This window comes from Apus apus, chromosome 7, assembly GCF_020740795.1.
Source record: "Apus apus isolate bApuApu2 chromosome 7, bApuApu2.pri.cur, whole genome shotgun sequence".
In the NCBI taxonomy this organism is placed as follows: domain Eukaryota; kingdom Metazoa; phylum Chordata; class Aves; order Apodiformes; family Apodidae; genus Apus; species Apus apus.
In genome coordinates this window covers 5907227-5932573 of record NC_067288.1, presented here as the reverse complement: position 1 = coordinate 5932573, position 25347 = coordinate 5907227, and the positions used below count along the sequence as shown (strand labels likewise).

The 25347-nt window shown below is 41.3% G+C and overlaps 1 protein-coding gene across 18 annotated transcripts in view; it reads right to left on the bottom strand.

The window, feature by feature from the left end:
• PRRC2C (proline rich coiled-coil 2C) overlaps positions 1–25347 on the bottom strand; it is a 70902-nt gene that overhangs the window by 26972 nt on the left and 18583 nt on the right. For 13 of the 18 annotated variants that reach the window (XM_051625664.1, XM_051625663.1, XM_051625677.1 and 10 more), the window contains 19 exons: positions 24382–24562; positions 21719–21825; positions 17917–18054; positions 15802–16052; positions 15335–15414; positions 14253–14386; positions 14082–14169; positions 13668–13809; positions 12914–12988; positions 11511–12144; positions 10550–10719; positions 9673–9919; positions 9010–9223; positions 5883–8255; positions 5329–5537; positions 4564–4718; positions 3807–4134; positions 3262–3347; positions 2009–2197 (listed from right to left, as the gene is read on the bottom strand). In XM_051625664.1, coding sequence (XP_051481624.1) covers positions 2009–2197; positions 3262–3347; positions 3807–4134; positions 4564–4718; positions 5329–5537; positions 5883–8255; positions 9010–9223; positions 9673–9919; positions 10550–10719; positions 11511–12144; positions 12914–12988; positions 13668–13809; positions 14082–14169; positions 14253–14386; positions 15335–15414; positions 15802–16052; positions 17917–18054; positions 21719–21825; positions 24382–24562 — 5801 coding nt within the window. The remainder of the gene's footprint in view (positions 1–2008; positions 2198–3261; positions 3348–3806; positions 4135–4563; positions 4719–5328; positions 5538–5882; positions 8256–9009; positions 9224–9672; positions 9920–10549; positions 10720–11510; positions 12145–12913; positions 12989–13667; positions 13810–14081; positions 14170–14252; positions 14387–15334; positions 15415–15801; positions 16053–17916; positions 18055–21718; positions 21826–24381; positions 24563–25347) is intronic. The other 5 variants (XM_051625669.1, XM_051625681.1, XM_051625682.1 and 2 more) reach the window with 3 other exon arrangements.

Here is a 25347-nt window from a genome sequence, read left to right as displayed (position 1 = left end):
ACAGAGCAGCACAAAAATTTCCTGAAGGCAGAATTTAAAGTTCTGTTCCTTGAGATTTAACAGCAGAAAGACAGAAGCTGCTGGTATTGTCTCTATAAATACAAACCAGCTGTTTCAGGACTCCATGAAGACTCTTTACAAAACAATGCCTTGGTCTTTGGGGTGGGTGGAGTTTCCCAAAGGCATTCAGTACCCACAGGAGACCAGCGCTTGCAGAGGGAAGGAAGAAAGCAGTGGAAGCAGATGGCTGAGCCCTGCATTGCAGCAATCAGGAACCTCAGGCCCACCTCACCCCAAACAGTTTTTGCTCTAACAGTTTGCAGAGGCAGAAATTCCTCCAGACACTTCAAGGTCTTATTTGGAAAGGTAAATCTCTTTGTTTCAAGCCTGGTCCTCTGATATTGCCCATATAGTTCAATTATACCCACCACCGATACTGAACATAAGTTTGTACTTAGGCTTCAGAGCAAACAATATTACCATGGGGGTGGTGGGTGTGTAGGAATTGTTTGTTGGACTTTTGTCACCAAGACAGTTACACAATTACAGCCCTCTCATTCAGAAGAGCACACAAAAATGTTAATCTCCAATTAATTTACCATTTAGTCAAACATTTGCTTTTAATGAAATCGAATAGAATCTTAACAGCTGCAACAAAAAAACCCACTAAAACCAAAACTACTTTCTACATAGTATGAGGTACACACTCCCATCTATAAAAGTGGTTTCATGGGGGCAGTTTTAGGCATGCTGCTAGTATATTTGAGATATGGATTTGCAATGTCCTGGGTTACAATAGTTCAGTATTAGCTACTGAATATTTGTCTGCTCAATGGGTTTTATACTTTGCAATACAAACAATGAACTGCAGCATACCCACTGAGTGCCTCGTGTAGATGAAGTTAAATTTATTCTACAAATTTCTCCTACGTGTGACTGCACTTTCAGATTTCAGCTTTTTTTGGAAAAAAAATAAAAATCAACCAAGCACTCAGTCTTATAGAAAGACATAAAGGCTTTAATTACATCAGGACTGCTGCCAAATCTCAAGACATCAGGCGAGACTGAAACAGCTGGTTCTTAGGTCACCAGTCACATTTATCTGCTGTCTTTCTGGAACCAACAAGCTGGTGGTGAGTGCTAGTGATGCACAGGTAAAGATGCATTTGAGGCAGAAATAACAGGTAAAGTAAGTTTCATTAACGTAAAAGATCACTAAGTGTAATCTAAATGACAAGAGGAGAAAGTATTGCTCCTGATGAGTGGAAATACAAGATGATGATCGAATGAAGCCCCTTAATTTCTCTGGAGGTCAAGCAATACAATCTTTTTTTTTTTTTACATTTAGATGTTTTGATTACCTACCCAGCCTTCCCAGGTTGGTTGCAGAAAAATAAATTATCCAGAGATCTGTGCATTTGACTTGGAGACTTCAAATCAGTGGTTCTAACATTCCTACCTTTCATCAAAACACTTGTTTTCCTGCAGCTTGCTGTATTACTCATCTTGGTAATCTGGCTACAAAACTAAGCAGGGCACCATGCCTCATTTTAGAGGGTGACAAGGCAGGCACAGTGGCAGAACTACTGAGACTGGAGATACAGGAAAAACAGGGCAGAAACAGCTGCTTCAAAACAGCTCTCAAAGCCTGAGCAAATTAAGCTCAAGAGAAAACCAAAACCCCAAGCAGTATAACAAAACCAGAAGACTACCACATACACAGTCTCCCACCAAAGCTACCACAAATCCATAACCCCACCCCTGCTTTAGCCACACCCCTTGTTCCAAACACAGAATCAATGGACAAACTCTGCTGGGCTATGATGCTGTAGACTTACACTTGCTGCTTGAACTGAACTTCCCAACTTGTTTATTATTTTAGGAAATATAAAAGGGGAATAAAATTTTTATACATCTAGCCTTAACTGAAAGAGTATTCTATTCCATTATTTGCAACCTCTTTTTGGCTGAACTTCTTTATGCTTAAAAGTTCATACTAAGACTTTACCTTTTGTGCTTTGATGGGTCCAGCACGAGGCTGCTTCTGTCTTTGCTCTTTTGGTTCTGGTAGCTTGTCAGTGGACTTCTCGGAAAGTACAGGGCCAACTTCATTGTCACTGCCACTGGAAGCTGGGGCTCCAAACTGAATAGTTTCTATACCAAGATCAACTCCACCTTCTTGCCCAGGCTTTGTCCCCTAGTCAAAAGGCAAACATTTAATGCATTTTGAATGATTTCTAGATCAGTACGATGCCCCTGGTTCAGAAAAGAGCACAAACTATGCTCAGCTGGAAGCCACTAAAAGTGTACATTTGCCATCTGCCAGCAAAAGCATGATTTGTGACTGCAACAGATTAGCTGTTGCTAATAAACAATATATGAATGTACACTTCCTCTTCCTCAAGTTCCTATTATTTACAAGCTCAAGAAAAAATAAACAACCACAAAATAGTGGAGAAATATGGAAACAATATCAAGACGATGAACTGGTAGAGGAGGAGGAGAGGGACAAATGTGTTCTCCTCAATTTTCTCCTCTCAATTCAAGAGGGTTAAAGAAGAAATTAAGAAATTAAAAAAAATAACATTTCCAGATCTCCTTATGCAGTTAAAATGGTCTCTTAAAAGAGTTAAGTTCTTACAGTTTAAAACAATAAAGTCAAGATTAAAAAAGCCCAAGAAAACACACACACAAGAATTTAAATGTAAAACGTAGGGCTATGCAAATTCCATGGGGTAAGTTGAGCTAATATAGGTAAAAAGCATATACTGCTTTTTGCCTCTGTGATTTAAGAAGGCACATGAAAATCATTAGATCCTCGGAGACATCCTGTTTCTGTCTACATTACTTACCTGTACACAAGTGTTCACATGCAAACTAGGCAGTATTTTTACTTCATAAATGTAGTGAACTGTTTTCAACAGAATTGCCCGAGTTTTTATTGAGAACGTTTTTTCCACGCTCCAAACATAAAAGCACTACAGTAGCATCCTGTGTTTCTGTCCTACCTCCTAACCTGATGGATATCTATACATACTAGAATCAAAGAATTGTTTTGGTTAGACATGACCTTTAAGATCATTAAGTCCAACCGTTAACCCAGCACTGTCAAGTTCACCACTAAACCACATCCCATACTAGATTAAGTATGTGCATATCTGAATAAATGGATAAACCATACCCGATTCTAATGAGATACAACTTAGGTAAGATTCACATAATTTCCACTACTTCTGCTACTCTTCTTCCCTTCATTCTTACCTCTGGAGATGTAGCTGAACCAAAAGATGTCAAAGGCTTGTTCCAAGCACTGACTGAAGGTGGCTGAGGTGGACTGATGGGTCCCACTGATAATTAAGGAAAGAGAGTTAAAAAACCCCTACGGTTGCTAATGCATTCGACTGAAGTTAACAGCTGACTGAGAAATTATAGACATCTTGGTTAAACAAGCTTTGGTTAAGAAATTGTTAACCTACTCAATGGTTAACAATATGCAACCTATTTAGCTGCTTTCAACTGGGGCAACTGCCATGTTTCGAAGCATGACCAAGCCCAACAAAACACATTCCTGAACGGAGTGACAGCTGCTCATTCATAATGAATGAAGAACATAAAACACTGAGTAACATCATACTGCAAAAGTCTCTTTGCAGAGGCATTCACAGGTTACAATGTTGCACTTGCTGCCCTCTATTCCCCGTGCAAAATACATTTGTGGGTAGAAGACATCAACAGGGAGCTGACAATCAGCATTCTCTAACTAACTACAATGCCTGCCCACCCCAAATCCAAAAGATACCACTTACATTTTTTGGAGAGATCATTTAGAACAGCTGTAGAAGGCACCTTGTTTTCCCACAGTTCAGCTCCCAGACCGTTGTGAGCTGGGGTGTTTTGCAGAACTTTGCCTGACACTGTGTATTCTGTGCTGGCTGTCCCTCCCGAGGCTTGATTTTGTGGCTGAACAGAGGTGGGTGGCTGACCTGGTGTCTGCGTGGTGCACGGAGGCTGTGCCTGAGCTTGTGCCTGTTGTGCGGCTGCGGCTGCTGCTTGTTGCTGCTTCTTGGCAAACCTGGGTGGGAGCTTGGAATTCTGACCTCGGCCTTTCTCGCTTGATCCTTTTTTGGGCCACACCTGTAAGCAGAAGCCAATTTTATCCTTACAGCTGATAGTCTGTATGGGTACAAATTGTACATTGTGTAGCAACAAAAAGCAAACCGATTTACCCTCTCTTAAAGTAGGTTGGGTTTTTTTAGGCATATTTAACCACAGAAAAAAATAATTTCTTGCCCATTTTCCTCTTGGAATCAACTGATATACAAGCAATAGTATAAATCTGTATGACAGTATGGTGCTTTTAGTTTCAGTCAAGAAGTACAGAATCTTAAGATGACTAAGTGAAAAGTAATTTAATTTACTAATTCTAACAATGTACTATTAATATAATTATCTAGTTACGTTTATAAGGTGAAAACACAGGTTCTTCGGAAGGAAGATTCTGCACATTCCACAACATTCCCAGTACTGCAAGGAGTTCTTTCCCAGTAAATGCTGGTCCTGTACCTGCACTGTTTGTTCTTCCTTCTTTCTGCGCTCTTCGTCTTGCAGGCGTTTTTGCTGCTTCTTAGACACCACTTCTGTGAAACCATCATCATTCAAGTTAGATTGGGAGTCTTCAACTACTGTCACCTCAGGGTGATCATCAATGATCACAACACCTATAGAAAAAGGAAAGGTATAGATGCTGCTGTTTTAACAGCTTCAGATGCAGCGCACCAAGCCAGCATCTGCTGTAGAGTGGAAGCTATTTCCCCACTGACAGAGATGGTGGCCCTGATTAAAGGTAAGCTTCTGCTTGCCAAGGGCTTTGCTGTTGAGTTTCAAGACAGGGAATTAACCTTTAAGAACTGAAATTAGGAGGTTCCTGTACCAGACTCTCCAGGAAATAAGAACTAAAACATAATGATGAATAATGAACAGCCTTCCTGGATATTAGCTGTGAGCTTATCAGTGACAGCCACTGCCTTTGTTTATGGAGGGTAAGCCAATTATGAGTGTGAAAAATGGTCTGAATGACAGAGTTTAGGTCAGATGACAGAACAAAATTGCTCTTATCTATACATAAAAATACACAATGAGATTTGTCACCTTTTAGAGACACACATTGTTTATTAGATATGACAAAGGTAGCAATATTCAAGTACACAATTATTCTGGTGTTTAAAAAAAAAATCACCTCTCCTTTTTTATAGGTTTTCAAACATCTAGCTCAATATGCAACAAAGCTAGCAGGATTTCAATTCTTGTTAGCATATTATCTATACATACTTGCGTAATTATTAAGATCAAATTGAGACAAGGCATCCACTTTTTCCTTAGGCTTTTTTGGACCAGCCTTAGGTTCTTCTCTCTTTTTGCCACTTGCATCCTTGGTGCTCTTTTGTCCTGCAGCAGTAACACCTCCATCCTCCTGATGTAAAGAGTTGCTGTTGGTGGGATCAACACTAGGCACAGTTGCTGTCTGCTCTTCAAATGGTCTGTATTAGAAAAAGTTTGAAAAAAATTAATGACCAGCCACAGAGAACACAGAGAATAAGAAAGGAGCTAACAATCTAGTGCACATCCCATTAAAGGCCTATAAGTGTCTACTGTGCAACTTAGTAGGCTCCAGACTTTCACTTTCAGCTCCTCAATGAGAAGCTGTTTCAAGTCTCTGCATAGAAACAGAAAAATAAGACAGTACAGAGCCACACATGGTTTGTCTTATACTCTCTCTTTTCTACTATTCTACAAATCTAAAATAACTACTTGTGATTTTGAACCACAAAAGGACAACAAAAGACCATGCTCATTTGTGCTTTGTAACAGAAGCTGATACTCACCCTCTTTTTCCACTTCTGGAGGGAGGACCGCTCCGTCTTTCACTCCTAGGTCCCGAGAAGTTCCTCCCTGGTTTAGCTGGCCCATTGTTGCCACGTCGGTTTTGACGGTCTATTCCAGGCCGCTGACTGGAGAAACTTCTCTTGGCTATTTCCCTTTTTGGAGCTCCAGCGTTTTCTCCTGCCTTCACTGCCACCTGTGCTGCTACATCTGTTGTTTTCTTCTCATCCCTCTCCCGCCTCTCATTGAAGTCACTGCTTTCTGAGGCTGTTTCCCACTCTTCATTTGCCTGGTCTGAAGAGTTCTGGTTGGACAAGTCTGGTGTCTTACTTCCTGACACATCCAAAGCAGTGTTGGAGGGCTCATTAACTACATTACTAACTGTGGCAGTTGTGGATGAGCTGGTTACTGTCTCATTTATCTTTGATGCGGCCTCTCTCTCTTTCAGGCGCCTAAAGCGTGGTGGTTTATCTTGCCTTGGAGGTCGAGCAGGCCTTTGTCTTCGTGGCCTCTCTCTATTTGGATCAAACTTTCTCTCAAATTTTGGAGGTCTTTTATCAACTGGTATAGGACCATAATGTTCATTTCTTCTTGGAGGCTCCCCATCTTCTGGTTTAATGATCTCTGTTTGTCTAGGGTTCCACTGATTGTCTCTGTAGGCTGGTCTCCTTATTGTGGATGGGCGTGGAGGACGCCCACCAGGATCCCTGCCACCACGCCTATACATTCCACCTCTGCCTCGTCTAGAAGGTTCTCCTTTAGGAAGAAACCCTGGTTTGGGTTTGTTCTCATCATCTCTTATGTATGTTTTTTCCAGGGACCTGTTGTCTACTCTGATACTGTTTTCAGGTTTGAAGGACAGGGGCTTTGGAGGCTTCTTGCTATCAGCTCTCTCCTCTCTTTTTGGGTGTTTCCCTTTGATTAGACTGTCTTTGTCTGAAAGCAGAGTGTCACTTGCGCTTTCATGAACCTCGCTGTCAGAATCCGTCTCTGAACCGTGCTGCCGCCGCCGCTTCGGAATTACTTCAAAGTCTGAACTCTCACTGCGAGTTTCACTCTCTTCTCTTTGCCTAACAGGCCCTGAAGGCACGTGGTCTGATCTAGGCTTAGGATCTCTGTAGTGTGGATACTCTCTATTGTGGCCTCTACTGCCCCGACCACGTCCTCCATATGAGCCCCTGTAGCTACGACCTCTAGAATAGTACTCCCCACGACCTCTGCCTCTGTATCCCTGATCTGGGAACCAGTCTCTATCCCTAGCCTCTTTCCAGTATGTCCTAGGTGGTAAGCCAGGCTCTCTTTTCACAGGTCTGGTTTCTAAGCGCAGTTTCTCTACAACCTCCTTGTTAACTACCTTCTCAGTCTGCTTTTCTTCCTTCCCTGCAGTGGTGGGCTGTTGCTGTGCTGCTGGTTGAGCAGGTGGCTGCTGCTGCACTGCAGGGGGCAGCTGCTGCACTGCAGGGGGCAGTGGTGGAGCAGCAGGTTGGGCAGCTGGTAGCTGCTGCTGGACTGGAGGGGTGGGTGGTTGAACTGCAGCTTTAGCTGTGGTCTCGGTTTGACTGCTCTCCTGGCTTGCTGGTGTTGGCGCAGCTTCCTGGGTAATCTTCTTGGCCAGAGGAGCAGTGGTGGAGGCAGATGTGTCTGGCTCAGCCTGAGGCAGTGGCACTTGAGGTGCTTCTTTTTTGTCACTTTTTTCAGACTTGCTAGGTTTTTCACTAGCTGCCTTTTCTCCATCTTTCTCCTTCTTCTGCTCACGCTCTTCTCTCTGCTCACGCTCTTCCTTCATATCTCTAAGCACAGGTTTTTTAATAGGACCTGATCTTCTTACTGGTCTATCACTGCCTTCATCTCTCCTGCCATAACCTGGCCTAGGACCCCATCTTGTTTCAGACTTAGGTTTGAAAGTTTTTTCAGGTTTTGGTCCTTCTGATGTTCTATTATTTATCAAAATTTCTTTTTTTGGCTTAATCTCAAGTCTCTCAATTGGCTCCTTTGTCTCAATAGGCCTGTTATTTAATTTAGTGATATTTGTTGCTGTCTCATTCCTCTGATCTTCTGATTTTAGAGAGTGACTTGAACCATGGGAAATGCTTCTCTTTAGCGAAGAAGAGTGACTTTCCCCCACAGGCACCAATTCTTCTGGAGAGCTATGTGTAACTTTCTCTTTCACTCCCTCAAAATTAACTGCTGTCTTCGGTGTGTCAGTTTGGAGAGGTTGTACATCTTCCAAAGGCCTGCTTGGGAACTTCTGTACCTCCACCTCTCCCGATTCTCTGAAAAAGTCTGTCTTTGGATGAGAGTCCAACTGGTTGTGTTCTACAGGATAAGCAGTGGCAGGGACAGCAATTCTTTCTTGCTCCAGGCGTGCCTCAGACCTGAGCAGCAAACCATTAAGAACGTTAGAGTGGGGGAAAAAGTTTACTCAAATATTTACTTAAATAATTTTCAATTTCTATGAAGGATTAATGTAAACTCTAGGAAATAACAGGTGTTAATTTTCACACTGGCTGCTAGATGCAGGGGTCAGTTTTTATCCTGATTAAGACTTCTGTGTCAGATGTAGCTAAAATAATCTTTTATTGTTAATGGCTACACATGCAATTTTAAACAGAGTCCCCAAGTTGGCATGCTGGTATTACCCAGACAGCAGAACTGCAAAAAATTTTGGGGGTACTTTTAAGATGTAAAGGCAGCTTTCCTGACCATTCCTCATACAGCAACAGTCAAAAGTGACTGTCTTGCTTTATACTACTCATACTTAATATACTACTTTTGAAACTAACACACATCAGAAGTTCCCTGATATGGGGAAGATGGAGATCAGGGCAACACTGTAGGAGTGTTCTACAAAACTGAAAATTCAAAATATTATGGCAACACCATTCATCAAATCAGGTTAAGGATCCTAAATTGTCTGTCTACACCCTACTACATACAGAGCAGCCATGTCCTTTGTTTCATACAACACCAAGTACACAGCATCCCCCAATCACAATTCCTTTTAAAGCTTTGTGTGAAGAGCAGCTATAACTCAGTCAGTTTAAACAGTGTTTTGCAACGTAAGATACAACCAAGTGTGTATGAATGGCTTGGAAAAGTGACATGCACCAATAGAGAACTCAGTCTTACCTCAAATCATCAGGCTCTTCTAACACTTTGGGAGGAGTACTGGATTGCTGAGGTTCTGCATGAGGGTACGGGTCTGACCCCCACATCATGCGGGGCTCTGACAAAGGAACAGTGTGCTCTCTTGCTGAGCGAGCTATATGTTCAAATGAATCTGAACTAGCTGCTGACCCCTCCATCTGGTCTCTTCTCATCAGCGGTTTGGGAGGCATAATCCCTGTGACAGAAACAAATTCAACAATTGAAACAAGTATTAGCGAAGAAACCTATCTCAAGACTCACAAAACCTGTCAGGAGGTACCGAAGAATGCTATTCTCTCTCCTTCCATCTCCCTTCTCCTGTACCTCCCACTGCCGAAACCAAGTATCTATTCACTGTCTCAGAGTTAGTATGTTAATATAGCTGCCTCATATTAACACACCCTTAACTGTCACAAACATGCCACCAATGTGAAAGCTGTGATTTTACTTTATGGCCAAGTTATACACTGATGAATGACTAATTTTTCTCCCTATTGCTAAAATGTACTTTGTATCTAACAATGAAATAATGCACTTTCTTTTTTAAAAAAACATCTGTTTGCTGCTACTATATATAACATTAGGGAAAGATTTCTATTCAAAACTACAGAAGTTCAACAGTCAGCAAATGCTACGAGATTTTACCTGGATGAATAGGAGGCATGTCCATTGCAGGTCTTCCTGACATCATTCGTGGGTCCATGTAAGACTGCATCATAAGCCACCGTGGATCAAATCCCATTGAAGCTAAATGCTGAGGATGTGGTTGCATGGGCTGGTAAAGTGGTCTATGCTGGGGAGGTGGGACAGGACCACTAGAAGGCTGTGAGGGAGCAGACTGTGGAAGGACACCTTGCTGTTGTTGCTGCCACTGCTGCTGTTTCATTTGCTCCTGCAGAACAGAGAACACTATTATAAGACTTTTTTTAAGATGAAGACTTGAGCAGAATTCAAATAACCCTTGGAAACAACAAGTACAGTTATCTCCAAGACACTAATCATTCTCAGAGTTCATCACAAACATGCAACAGGATGCATCAGGAAGAAAGGGAGAAAACCAGACCGGACAATTTAAAACTACTACAGTTTCGCTGTGTTTGTCTGAGACACAGAACAACCTCTACTTCATACATGTCATTAACGCTACGTGCTCTTCAGACCACAGGACCCAAGTCCAAAACACACTTGTGAGTGTCACACCCTTTAAGGAAAAGCTGCAGAAACAATGATCAGACCCCAGGTTCCACAGGCAACCAGGGGGCAATGCCCTAATTCCAGAAACTGATGCAAATCCAGCTGTTATTAAAAGCTTCTCTTGCCTTCTGCTCACTTACAGACTTTGCAGGTCATAAGAAGTGCTTCGTGCAAAGCAATTCCTACCAATACCATAGACATTACAGAGGCTGGAAGCTAAATGGTTTAGGCTTTTTGAAACTCCTATGGTCACATTCTTAAGCAGAATGAGGCAAAAGATAACATTATTTTAATGAGATTCCCTTTTTTTAATGAACTGGTTAGTTACCTGCTGCCTCTGGAATCTTGGTGGTAATGACTTCTGGAACTGTTTAGAATAGCCTGAGGAAACAGCAGGACGAGGCTGAGATCCTGAATCTGGCTCACTCTCATGAGTCACCTGTGAAATTTCTTTCTCATTCCGACCACTATCTTGTCGGGTAAAGACTGCTTGATCTTCTGGAAAATAAAAGGGTGGGAATCTTCTTAAAATTTGACAGTTTCAGCAGAATGTGAGATGAATTATGTTGTTCTAAACTGAAAACAGTATGCCTTCTCTAACCACACACTCTTAGTACACAAAACAAAGACAAAAAAGGTTAAAGACAATCCCTCAAAACAGATCAACTGTTGTTATTCTGTGTCCCTTTTAAACTCAAATGCACCTGGTAAACAACCACTGGCATTTTGTTTGCAACTATTATGTGATTTAAGAAGTGCTGTGCCAATGCTACCACATTACATTTGAACCAACCTTTTCATAAGCCAAGGTTTGGTTTTACAATAATTTTTAGCCATTTAAAGAACAACACAACTTTATTAAGCATAGTCTAACAGTTCCCCCGTGGCATTCATGTTCCACTACAAAAAATGCACCAAGTTTAAATATGTGCTCTTTGTGTCTACTTCTCTAGGTTTGCTGAAAGAATAGAATAATTGAAATAACTTGCATTGCTTTTTAGCAACATGAGCTGCTGACCCTCTTTTAGCAAGGAAAGAAAGCCTGCTTTTTTTTTAGTATTCTTCAAAGTCCAGCCTAAATTACAGAACCCAATTTTTTCTTTATTGTTTTAATGAGCTGGGCAAACAGGCCTAGCTCAAAGGACAGTTAGCAGCTATAATATGCCAGGAAAATAAATGGTCTAGGTGCACTAGGTTAATTAGGTATGCAAATTAGACTCTGATTGCAATTACACTCTGTGGCTCAGCTTTGAGACCAACAGCTCCTACTTGCGTGCAAGCACACATACCTTTTTCTTCCTTGTTATTCCTGGTTTCACTTTCTTGTTTTTCTACTACAGGCGTTGCCACAGGTTCTACAGGTTCAGGAACCTCATGTGCTGGTTTCTCCTCTTGTTTCTCTTTCTCATTTTCTTTCTCTTCCTTATCCATCTCCTTTTCTTTCTCTTTCTCCCTTTCTTGCTCTTTTGCCTTCTCCAGTTCTTCTTTTTCTTCTTTTTCCTTTTCCTTCTCCCTTTCCCTCTCTTTTTCCTTTTCCTTCTCCCTCTCTTTTTCTCTTTCTCGCTCTCTCTCCCGCTCCCTCTCTTTTTCCCTCTCCCGTTCCCTTTCTCTTTCCCTTTCCCGCTCTCTCTCCCTTTCCCTCTCCCTCTCTCTCTCTTTCAGAGGGTCTTCCCGGGAGGGTTTTGTCACACAGCCAAATTTCTCATTTAACCGTTTGAGCTTTTCAGCACAAGCTGCTTTTCGCTGTTCTTCCATCCTTCTTTCTTCCTCTTCTCGCCGCTTACGGGCTCGCTCAACTGCAGCAGAGATCTCTGACTGCTGTCTTCTTCTCTGTTTCCAGATTTCATCTTCATCTGGCACTGGTTTAGGGGGAAAGGGTCCTTGCCTTCCAGGTCCTAGCTGGCGATCAGGGGGAGGAGGGTGCTGCAATATTAAAACCAATTCAGTCAAGTTGAACATGTATTACATAAACAGCCAGCTGAAACACTACATTTTAACTACTTGTCAACACCTGTATTTGTAGAGAACCTTTATAAAAAACCAAGATTCAGAAGAAGAAGCAAGCCCTCACCTTCCTGCTCCAGTTCAGACTCATGCAATCTGAGCTCAGAAAGGAGAGGAAAAGATTCAGCTGGGCTCATGTCACTCCTCCCATCACCAAAGCAAAGTGACAGCAAAGATGACAAATAAATTTTAGATTTTGTTACGGGCTGCTCTAAATCACAGAGACTCAGGGCAGATCTCAGACTGAAGTTCCCAAAGGAGCCCAAGATATTCAAAGTAGCTCAAGATAACAGAGATTTTAATAAGGACTGTTGAAAACTGCTAGGAAGCTACTACATACACAATTCATTTGGGACTTCACCTCCCTGCCTACCTTGGGAGCCAGCCCTCCAACACCGTTCCCATGTTCCTGTCTTCTCTAGTTCCCCAATGGGGCTGGACACTTGAAAGATCCTGAAGTTCTCATGCATGTCATATGCCACTTACAAGATGGGGCTGCTTTACACAATTAGCAGCATGGCTGCGTTGGGAGTCTCAGTATTACTGGCCCCAGGCACCATGACAATTTTACTTGTTAACAGCTTATCCCTATGTGAAGCATATTTTTACTTTTCTTAGTCTAAATCCCTTTACCACAGCATTAAACAATTTAAATCCAGGAAACAAGCACAAATCTCATCTTTCTTACTGGTGGTAGAAGAGATTTTGGATGAAGAGCAGGGCCACCTCTTTCATGTATAGAAGGCTGTGCTGGACCACGATCCTATGGGATTAAACACAGTTCCAGGGTTAAGCAAGCTCATAACAGTCAAGCTGAAAATTTTTTTGATCTACAGTTTACTACTGTATTAGGATACTACACCAAGTGAACAATCTGCCTATTATGCACATTTCCATGCAAAATGAAGGCAAGACTATCTCCACTTTAAGTACTGAGAGATGGTCTGTATAAACTCTGAGATCATCATAAGTGAGCTGACAGATAACTGCTAAACTGCACTGAAGAAACTGTGTCACAATACTAAAAATCCCCTTAAACCCAGGAAAAATATGTGGGCCAACTCGGCACCATCTACACTCTGCCACTATAAAACATGATGGACACCAAAACAGCTTTATCCACTGTGACAGGGATGGACAGACAAGAGTCTTGAGTCAAAGTTTGTCAGCTGAGTCACAGTAACTGACACAAGAGACCTCACTCCCTCACAACTGTGGATTAGAACACACTAGATAAAAACATGCTATATTTATTTTGTGACCCGAAGGAGTTAAGTTGACTAAGCAGCACCCAGTCAGTCACCACAGCTCAGATATGCAGTAGCTAATGGTTTAACTGATGTTCACAACCTTAATTGACCCAACAGTTTAGAAAGACATGCAAGTCAGACCTCTCATGACCAGGCTGTTGCCAGAAGAGCTGAAGAGAAAAACACACAAACCTGATCAAGCTGAGAGCCTTTGCCGTAAGACCCTTTACTGGCTGCTGCGGAAACCTGGGTAGTGGACTTAGCATTTGTCTGTTCTTCAGCTTCTTTCTGGCCATCAGTACTCTGGGAATCTTTTGATGGTGTTTGTTCATCACTATATGCAAAGAAATGAAAAAAATGGAAGGTATACTCCACACAGGTGTTTGGTGATTTATCTTCTATCCTCAACATTTCTTATCAAGAGTGAAATTTCCTCACAGCAAGGATCATTTCTATTACATGCCCAGCTGACTGGAGTCCGCAGACAGCTACACAATTTAATACAGTATTAAATTACTAAAATGAGTACTTAACTCACTCTATTCAACCTTCCCATAAGCTAAGCTAGTTAAGAGCATTCACACCCAACTGGCAACAGCAACTCACCCACTTTCCTTCTCCTTTTGACTACTTCCTTGCTCATCATCATCACTGAAGTTCAACTGCTCGGTGTAATCCACTTCACTCTGAGCACCTGATACATAAGCAAAAAGTCAATTAACCTTTCAGAAAGATTCAATGCACAAATAACAGAAACCATTACTTTGATGTTCTTACCTGCCCAGCCTTCATCAGCCTCAGCATCTAGATTATCAAATTTATCAAGTTCTTTAAGTTCACTAGCACTAAGAATAGATGGGCGCTCAATAGGTTCTGAACACCACGAAGGTGGTCCTCTTCCCCTTGGCCCTCTGGAACAAGAGAAACAAAACCCACTGTCACTATTTATCCAGATAAATTATTAGATAAAAGGTCATCTTGTATGACAACTATTTGAAGCCCACAGTACTGTTCCCTCAAATACAGCAGAAATAAGAACTATCATCCACATCTGTGACTACTGTAGTTCAAGTAATTACTGATACACCAGCAGGTAGTTCTTTACGGAAGAGAAAGATTAGACCCTACAGCCTTGCTTGTACACTTCACAAACAAGCCAAACATCAGTCAACAGTAGAGAACCACAGGCCCTGCAGCTTTCAAACAATACCCCACACAGATTTGGGATCCTGTTTATCACCAATTTATCCACCTCAGAAATGTTTCTTTAAACTTCTCATGCTTTGCCACCGTCAAAGGTTCTGTACCTTCTCCCTGCTTGAACACTCAAGTTCTCCCAGACACCACTCTCACACTTTCTGCCCTCTTGCTGATCCCAATTACCTGTCAAAAGTTTGTATCCTACAGCATCTCCTATTTCCTTATGCATTGCACAGCCACCCTCAACTATGGAGAAATGCATATAAAGGAGGAAAGCCAATTTTATAATGCACTACAGTTCTCCTGGAATTGGAGAGGAGCTGGGAACCAGGAATTAACTACTTCCATTATAACAATTAAAGAGTCCTTTTACAGACAAAATACTACCTGAACTTTGAAAGTTGTTCATAAGAGACTCCTGCTCCTTCCAATCAAAACCCCTGTAACGTGCAGAAATCCCCCAGGTTTTGCAGTTGTCAAACACAAACCACTCAATGGCACTGTGCCACACAAGCCAAACTTGTGAGACTAACCACTGCCAGTTCTTATGTCATGTAGGATCATAATCAAGGTACACAGTGCAAATTTTCTTTTCTATTTTTCCTCCTCATTGACTCACAAGTTCATACCCCACAAAAGTAACACTCAAAGTTTCTTACCTGCTAGGCTCAGAATTGGGAAACCTTGTTGGACCTTGTATAGAAGGAGGATATGCCATTCTAGGGTACTGATTAAACATCTAAGAAAGGTTTAAAAAGAGGAGAGATTTGTTAAAAAGTTACTGGATTGGATTAAGCATACTGACATAATCAAAGGAATCATAATGGAATAAGGCATACTTTTCACTCAAGACAGCTTGCTGTTTAATGCCAAGCAGGTGACATTAAGCCACCTGGGTGGACCAATTACAGGCGTTAATCATTAACTCTCGACAAGTTGAAACTCAGTGTAGCAGCAGCAGCAACAGGTTGCCACATTATTTTGAGGACTTGGTTGTGATCTCACCATTCTAGCAGAGCTGCTAAGTGTTCTATGGAGGGAGCAAGGGGTATAAGGAAATCCCACTAATTGACAGCCAATAATCGATCCCTGCTGCTTAAAAACTTTTCATGTAACCATCACTTACATAAGGTGGCATCATTGCCCTGTACTGAGATGAGATAGGTGGTTGCTGCTGGCCATTCAGCTTGGGCTGAGGGACCTGTGGTAAACGCACATCCCTCTTCTCTGCTGCCTTCTGGCCATCATTTTGTTCTGCTGGTGTAGCATTGCCATTTTCCTGCCCAAGAGCCTTAGCTTCTTGATCAGCTGGAGAACCAGGCAAGTTGCTCTTATTACCACCTTCTCTCCAGCTAGTAGCATCTGCATGGACAGAATCAGTACGAGAAAAAACAGGAACAGACTTTATATTACAGATTTAGACAGGCAGGATGAAAAACACATTCTTCCTACCCAGTTTTCAGGAGCACAGTGATCTCTGCAAACAAATGTTCATATGTGGTACTGAAACAAGCAATGGCCACTTGAAGAAACAGGAGCTGTTCTCTAATCCTCTTCAGCCCTACATCCAGCTGCACTCCTGAAGGGTAGGAGTTTAATTTATAGACTGCTCTAGTTGTCCTACTCTACCTATCAAAACACAACCCAATTTAGGAAGGACAGTGATAATAGCACAAGAAAGAAAACAGCTTTATCTGTGGTAAGTGGGACACTGTTGACTCAGTGTGAAGATGCTGCCAAGGGACCGATCAAGATTCTTAACCAGCAAAGACCTACCATGAAACTTGCCAGCAGCTCAAAACGACATTTATCTGTGCATTACATTTTAAAGTGACGACAGGTATCCAGAGTCTGGCTTGTGCCTCTATCAGATAAAGATGTCTAAGAAAGTCCATGGAAAGTAAGGGAGTTCCATGACCTATCACTTGGGCCAAGCAGCTCCCTCTTTTAGGAGTTTCTGCCTGCAAAGCATGGGTTAGGACAAAAAAAATTACTAAACTTAGCAGCACTGCTCAGATCCATGGGGACCAACAACAATTCACAGACCCACACTGTGAATAATGCTCTTTTAGGGGTACAAACCCTTAAAGCAGGATCAAATTATGCTCGTAGATATCCATTACACTTCCACTCATGTCTGCTGGGAAGCACAGCTGCTAAAGGGGCAGTACTCACTAAGTTTGTTTAGCTTTCTGCTGTCAGACCCAAAAGAAGGGCTCAATATAGCACGTACAGTACTGACCAAAACTGCAACTGCCTGCAGGAGGCTGGAACAGACCTACATAGCTGTTCTCCTGCTGGCGTTGGACACCTCTACAATTTACTGAAAACTTATTCTTTACATTAAAATCAACTAAGGACCTGAACAAGCACATGGCCTCAGTCTGGAGGACTTGACTGAAACAAATTAAGGAAAACTAAGGCCTGTAACACAGAAAGGACTAAAGAATTCCCTGAGAGCCCAAGTTTTCTAACAGCTGGGCTCACTTTGTCCACCACTGCCACAAGGCAGGGCCCACCTACACTGCAGGAGAGAATCCCTAGAGTTCATCAAACCTCATGAAAACAAATTTTTGAAGAGGGGATCCTGTTTTTCACTGGTAACAGGCACAATCCCAAATGCCTCATTAAAAGTATCTTTGGAAGCGACACACATTTCTCTGCTGGGACATGTAAAACCAGCACTGTTATGGTTGTTTTCACCACATCTAATCCCCCACAGATAAGTCAGAGCACCACAGCCAAGAGCTAAAGATGCCTCAACTTTCACATCACAAGTCCACTCTTTTGGTATCCTGTAGATTACACTTCCTACTCAGGATTTTTCAGGCTACTCTCTTACCAGTACTGAACGTTTGGGGACAACCATAATTATTTATATAATTAGTTAATATCAGGGCATTTCTTTATGCATTTTAGCTGCTGTGACATCTTTCAGCTGGAAGTAAGAAAATTCCAGTATTGTGTAACTAACAAGTGTTCCTCAGAGCACAAGTGGAGAACTGACTAGATTGGGGAAATGGAAAGTGAGCTGAAGGATAGGATTAAATACCCTGTTTTCCACACACCAGGAACACAGTACAGCAGCTGAAAGCCCCTATACTGTTGGTTCAGTATAGGAGTGTGTTGATTAAAAATATCAACTAATCAGTTTATTTTGTATGGGGTACAAGTAATCTTGCAATAAACAAGTTCCACACAAACCCATACAATTTCAAAAACATTTGTAGTATATACTTACTTTGTGGTCTCAAGCTGGGTCCTGATCCATGGAGCTCTTCAGGTGCATCTTTTTCTTTGCCTGACTTTTCCTGATCCCCAGCTGCCGGCAGACTGGGAAACTCTTGCTGGAAATAACTATTCACTTGAATAGCTGGACCTACACAGTAAGATACTCACTAAGTTACAATCTTCTGTAGTCAAAATAAGTTTAGAAAATGATAAAAGCCAGATCATCCTTAAAAAGTGAATGTTAAATGCAAATCAATTTCCTGGTCATATAATTCACATAAGCAAAGAGCAATCCTTGTAACGCACTCACATTTGCTATCAAAGTTATTGAATTTACTAGGCCAACTGCCACACCTGCTGGGGCCAAGAAAAATCCAGAAGCACCAGAGAGCATCAACAGAAAACGGAACAAGACTTAACACTGGACTGAATTTTAAGACTTCCGTTGTGCATGGTAGGGAAGACAAATACACATGGCCTTCCTCTTTAGCAGGTTTTGTTAACATCTACTTAGAATCAATCATTTCACCATACACATGATGGATATTGACCTATGAGGTCAAAAGCATTTTAATACCAAATAATTGATAATCATATAATGGTTTGAATTAGAAGGGACCTTAAAGAACATCTAGTTCCAACACCCCTGCATGGGCAAGGACACCTCCCACTAGACCAGGTTGCTCAGAGCCTCATTCAACCTGCCCTTGAACACTTCCAGGGATGGAGCTTCCATAACTTCCCTAGGCAGCCTGTTCCACTGCCTCACCACTCTCACACTAAAGAATTTCCTAGTGTCTAGCCTAACTCTCCCCTCTTCCAGTTTTGATCCATTACCTCTTTCCTCTCACTACAAGCCCTTGCAAAAAGTCCCTCCCCAGCTTTGCTGTAGGCCCCCTTCAGGCACTGGAACGCTGATACGAAGTCTCCCTGGAGCCTTCTCTTCTCCAGGCTGAACAGCCCTAACTCTCAGCCTATCCTTGTAGGAGAGATGCTCCAGCCCTCTGATCATCTTTGTGGCCCTTCTCTGGACTTTCTCTGAGAGCTCCATGCCCTTCTTATGTTGGGGGCTCCAGAATTGGACACAGTACTCCAGGTGGAGTCTCACAAGGGCCAAGTAAAGGAGGAGAATCACCTCCCTGGCCTTGCTGGCCACAATTCTTTTGATGCAGCCCAGGACACAGTTGGCTTTCTGGGCTGCAAGCACACATTGCTGGCTCATGATGAGCGTCCCATCCACCATCACTCCCAAGTCCTTCACCTCCATACTGTTTTCGATCCATTCTCCACCCAGCCTGTATTTGTGCTTGGGATTGCCCCCACTCAGGTGCAGGACCTTGACTTGGCCTTGTTGAACTTCACGCAGTTTGCATGAGCCCACTTCTGAAGACTGTCAAGTTCTCTCAGGATGGCAGCCCTTCCCTCCAGCATGTCAAATCTTACTGAGGGAAGGTTTCTATTCCAATAGCCGGAGTAATGCCCTATTCACATGCCACCTGTGTTACTGGTTCTATAAGAGACATCACATTAGGCTACATAGACTCCAGGGCAAACATACAAAAGAGGAAATGAACACACGTGGCCCAAACCCCCACATTACTTTATTTTTTTTTATTATTATTATTTTTTTTTTAGCTAGCAGCTAGAAAGCTTTTTTCTCTCTAATCCATAAAAGAGTACTTCATAACAACAAAACACATAAATCATGTGGTTTTTTCTTGGGTGTTATTTTTGTGTTTTGTTGTTTGTTTGTTTTTTTTTTAAAGAGTTAAGCACAGGCTAAAGTCCTTACTCTTCATACTTTCCTTATAAAGGCATGACAGCAAATACCACTGTTTATCCCTGTGTCTACAAATTCAAATTTTTCTTGAATTTTTTCAATCTTCATTCCAACTTCACCTACTACAGATCACATTTACTTTTTTTTTAATGGACATCGGACTCAGATGTTCCCAAGCAGCTACATTTAACAACTTGCTAAAAGGGACTGAAAACAGCAGTCACACTAACCAGAGGGCCCGACACACAAGGGAGCCTCTTCAGATGTCCTGTGACATTCAACACTAATGAGTTTTATGAATCTTTAAAGCTGTCTTCTGCTTAACTCTGTACAGTGACAGCAATGTTTTAATTGCAAAGTAACAGCATCTTCAGTGATCAGCTTGACAGTGCTGAAGCTATCAACCTGAAACAGTCAGACTGTCAGCCAGCTGTTCAGAAAGAAGTTAAAGAATTCAAAGATGTTATGGCAGCAATCAACCCCAACCCTTAGTCAATGTATGAGCTGAAAGATACGCTGCCACCACGCTTTAGAAGTCTTTTCTTTCTACATGGCCACCAACAGAATCAGAGGATTCAGTCCTGCCTTACTCAGTTGCAGCCTTAGAGAGCATGAGGTGGCTGACTGAACGACTGCTGCAATGCGTACCAGGCAGCTGGAAAGATGACAAGTCCCACGAGCCAACTGCAGATCAGGAAAGCATGAGCACAACAGGTGTAACCCGAGTTTCAAACTGAGGAGGATAACAAGCAGCTGATTCCAATTCACATTCTGCATTTCTTCGTGAAACAGCAAACCCACTACTGCATTAATTAAATGAAAAGAGGCTGCCATCTGGGCTTGGCACAGAAGCTGCCATGGTAACTACAAAATAATTAGCTAAATGCATTTTGAAGCCACCGAGCTGAATCACTATTTCCTGTGCCACAGAGATGATCTTATCAGCTTATGTAGGAAGGCTGGCATGCAGATCACTTTGCATCAGTCTTAATTCCTTTTTTTAGTTTTACAAAACTCCTGCAAAAGCTTGAAAGGATAAGAGTTCCTATATTTGACAACAAAGGAAATACTGAGCATTAGAGAGGAGAACAAGAAGTGGAGACTCTAGAATTGTCACTTCTAATGCTGTACAAAAGCCAAAATCATGATATGTGATGTTAACAAACTCCAAATAATGGCTTAGAAGTTACCTCCACGCAATTCAGACTTGACTATTCTAAGATCTCTATACAGAAGGCAGCTCTCTTCTTCAACTCAGAAGCCAAAATGCTGTTTTGTAGCCACAGAAAGCTTGTAAGTATCAAATTTAAGGAATAAAACATGTCACAGATTATTTTTCATAATGGAGACACAGGCATTCTAAATAACCTCTCATTCCACAAGCAATTTAAAAGTCTGCTAAAGATTTAGCTCAGATCTTACATCTGTAATGAAAACACTCAAGCTAAGATTGATGCTAATGGAAATAGTTCTCCATCCTTTAATACAATTATGTCTAAAAATTCCTAAAAACAAACCTTTAAAGTGTTTCCCAGAAAAAAAACAACCCTACTTGAACACTATCACTTTGAAAATAAAATAACAAAGCAATCTATAAAATAAGGGGAAAAATACCATTGTAGCAAACATTTAAATAGAAGCAGGACTACACACATTTTGCATAAAATGATCCACAATTATTACTAGTGACCACTGTTTAAGATTCTCCTTCCCATGCCAAAATTGGATGCATTACAACTACTGAGATTTTCCCTCCTCCCTACAGCCATGTTCAAGACCTTATGCTGTCACCACCATTTTCTCTGTCAATCCAAAAGAGGCAGCTAAGCCAGTCCTTTGAAGGGTAGTCACAACTCCAGCTCAGGCTGGCACTCACTTGAGTGGCAGGGGGACCTCACCTTCCAGCCAAGAAAGTTGCTTCCACAGCATTAGTTGTCCCAACTGTTCTGGTCAAGCCTGGGTCTCCCACAGCAAAATTCACAGCCCACTAGGCCAGTCATGAAACCTTCCCTCCACCTTCTACATCACTTACCCTCTTGTCCACCTGGTTTGGTGTTGGCCCACGATTTGGCAACAGGAGCAGCTTCTGGAGGAGCTGGAACAGCAGGTTTTGGCTGTGTCTGCGGCACATCTGGCTGTCTGGAATTAGAGGAAAAGCATTTGTGAACACACAAGGCTGAGCACAGAATAAGATCATCAGGATTATTACTGCAGACAAGTCAATGAAATGAGGTTATCTATGCAGCTGAAGAACCAATAACTACTTTTCTGCAGAAAAAGCATTTTCTTATATAAAAGCAGTTGTTACAGTAACAGTTAAAAATTGGAATAAATTCACTAATTCTTTCAAGAGTAGATTTTCCAAAATGGAGAAGAATAAATCAAAATGGCTGGGCAGAAAATGCAGTCAGGCATGAACAGAATTAAAACTTCTGAAGTAGCATATTGTACAATCAAAAACCAATCAACCTGTAACTGTGGAAGGGAATAATTTGGAATAATGTTCTCTTGTCTCAGGAGTTGAGAGAAAAGGATTTCAGGACCACCATGAACTGAGAAAAAGAAGGCTAATGTGTCAGAAATTATGAAGAAAAAGGAACTGATATGGAAAGCTAAAGACACGAAGAAAAAATTTATGGGTACCATGAATTGGAATCCAGAAGTTCAAGCCTATTAAGGACAAAGTCTCAATTTCACCATCTTAACAATAAAGCAGCAAATATAAACACTCCTTCTATCCGACATAAAAACCAGGCATATTTTTTAGATTTTCTAGTCTACAGACTCAACAATGCTGCTTCACTTTCTTGCAAGAACAGCTGTTTCTGAAATCTACATATTCAGATATCTTAAGACTACAAAGCATCAGTGTGTGCAAGTCAAGACCTCCAGCTCAGCAGTACGCATTTTTGATGAAACAGAAATAAGGCTAGTCCAGTAGCGTAGAATCACTTTATTATACCAGTAAAAAGATAACTAGTGCAATATCATGTCAGATAACTTACAATAAACAACTCTAAATGCTTTCAACAGATCCCAAAGTAATACCAACATTTCTGAGGACTGCCACTGAGAAGTCAGTTCCATTTAGGTTCTGCAACTAACAGCCCTAAGCACTACTGCTGTGAGGAAACACATTGGCTTCTCACAAGGATAACTGAATGCAAATGGGAACAAGTAACTGGAAAGAAATCTCTCCTCACCACTAGTTTTACTTGAATGTGATCTTTGAGGCCTTTATCAGAATAACACATATGTAAATATAAAGGCAAACAACTTCCGGTTGCAGATAAGGGACAATTATTTATGCATATTTAAACACATCAACCACTGGAATATACTTCTAACACATGCAGCAGGCTGTGGAAAGGCAGTCAGAGATGCAGACAAAGGGTGGTTTAGTCAGACAAGCTACTGGCTCAACACAGATTTACCTAGACAACGTGTAAGTGAGCTTGAAATACAGGAAGATGTTTTTAAAGTACCATACAAAACACCAAACAGAAAATTGCAAATTTGTAGTTTCATAAGCTTAAGAAAAAGCTAAAGACAACATTAAACTCCTGAAATCTAATAGCTTTTCAGACAGATGTCAAAAATTGACATTTAAACATAGGAAAGTATGCAGGAGAAATAAAGGGACAGGACAGTATGCAGGAGAAATAAAGAAGGTGAAGTAAACCTTTTGATTTCACGGGTACTAGTGGCATACAATCAGTGCCTCTATCTTCAAGTGTTTTTCAGAACAACTTACATGCCAGACAATAAACACTCAAAAAACACTTCTGCTTTTGTATTGAGCCTATTGAACCTTATACATCAAAAAAGTTTGCTTTAAAATACTTTTTAATTAGATATTGAAAAGATTTAGTACCTATTTTCTTTAGTTGACCTGTACAAGTGAGAAAAAAACTTAGTAGATGAAACTGTACTGAGCATGGCAAATGACACTACACACAGCATATGACACTATGCACAGGTATGAACATCACCACCACTTCCATTTTTTGTGTGTCACACACTGGGAGAGTGTAAAACAGTATAAAAGTTTCAGATAAAAAATTTCTGTAAGTCTGTAGAACTTACAGCATACTAACCAAATCAATTTAAGTGCAAATATAAAGAAACACTCGGAAAATAAAGCAGATTAAAACAAATGTATAAAACCCAAGAATTCTTGAGCTCTCTCTGCTAGACGCCAGCCCAATGATACTAAATTAAACAGATTTTTCCACACTCTCATGAACTTCCAAGTCATTCTTTAATTCAGCTACTGTGTACCTAAGGGTTCTTCCTAGAGTTTCAGCAAAATTTTAAGGTGATTATACTGATTTTACAAAAATGTGCTGTAATATTTTCTTTAAGCAGCCATCAAAACTTACACAAAAGGTAGCCTGACCAGGAGGCTAAAGGAAACATTCATCCCATAATACGGAATTGATAAGCATACTGTTTTCAATTTAACCATGGGAGTTTTGGGAGGGGTGGTTGTTGTTTTGGGGTGGGTTTTGTTTAAACTATGCTCCTAATAGCAAGATTCTTCCTCATAAAAATTAATAGTGGTGCTGTTTCCCCTCTGGTAGCCATCTCAGGGACAGTCAAGTCTAGCCAATTTCTTCCCAGGCTCTGCCCACCCCTAGTTTTTGAAAACTTTAAAAATGGCACAGCAAAACCCAGATCTCACTGGTCACTTACTTTTCTTCTTCGTGCTGCTGTTCTTGTTTTGAAGCCCATCCTGAGCCATCTTTAGGCACAATGTTCACATTAGGATCATTGCCTTTGTTCTCTGCTTTGAGACTGGGGAGGTTAGCTGGGGGAGGCATCCTCCTTGAAATAGCAACTTTTCCAAGACTCTGTAATCCATGGCGTGCAGCAACTGCATGCCAAAATAGAAAGAGCAAGTCAACAATGCCATTTAGTAGATAGTTTTCATGCAAAGCTACATAAATTAATAAAAATATTTTGTAAGAAACTCATTAAAAAGGATGTATGGCCCTACATTTTTACACAATGCTCAGAAACAGATAGCTAAAGAAGTAATTTTAAATGGATGTTGATGTCTTAATATCCTTTACCACGTTGTTAAGCATCATTTTCTTGCTCCTTTTGGAATTAATGTATCTTGATGAGCCCAGGAATAGCCACATGGGTCCAGCCCATTTGTTGCCAGTTTCAGTTGGCAGATGCTGCTCTTGCAAAACCTTCCTACAAATTGCATTTACTCCAGACTACAAGTATGAAAAGCAACATGAAGCTAACACATGGGACATTCAACCCACCAACTTCTCAATCCAATCAATCACTCAATCCAATCAATCATGAAAGAGCAGGTCCACAGTGGCCTCATTTGAAAGGTCAGTATAAGCCTCACCCAGTACTTGTCTGCAACACAGACAAAGCACAGGATCTGACAGTGAGCACTGCCTTCTTGTTAATCAAACACCTCCAGTAACACAAACGTTTTCTGAAAGAGGTAAAAAGCACAGCTGTGGAATGGCATGTCATGTGCTGATAACAAATGGAGACTACAGCTACAAAACAGTGTTGGTTTACCTATATACTGCTTCCTACTAGACTGCAAATACTGTCTCCCTGAACTGATAGTCTTGCTTACAGCTAACCAGAAACTGTAACCAAGATTGCTTTCCAGAAATCTTCTAT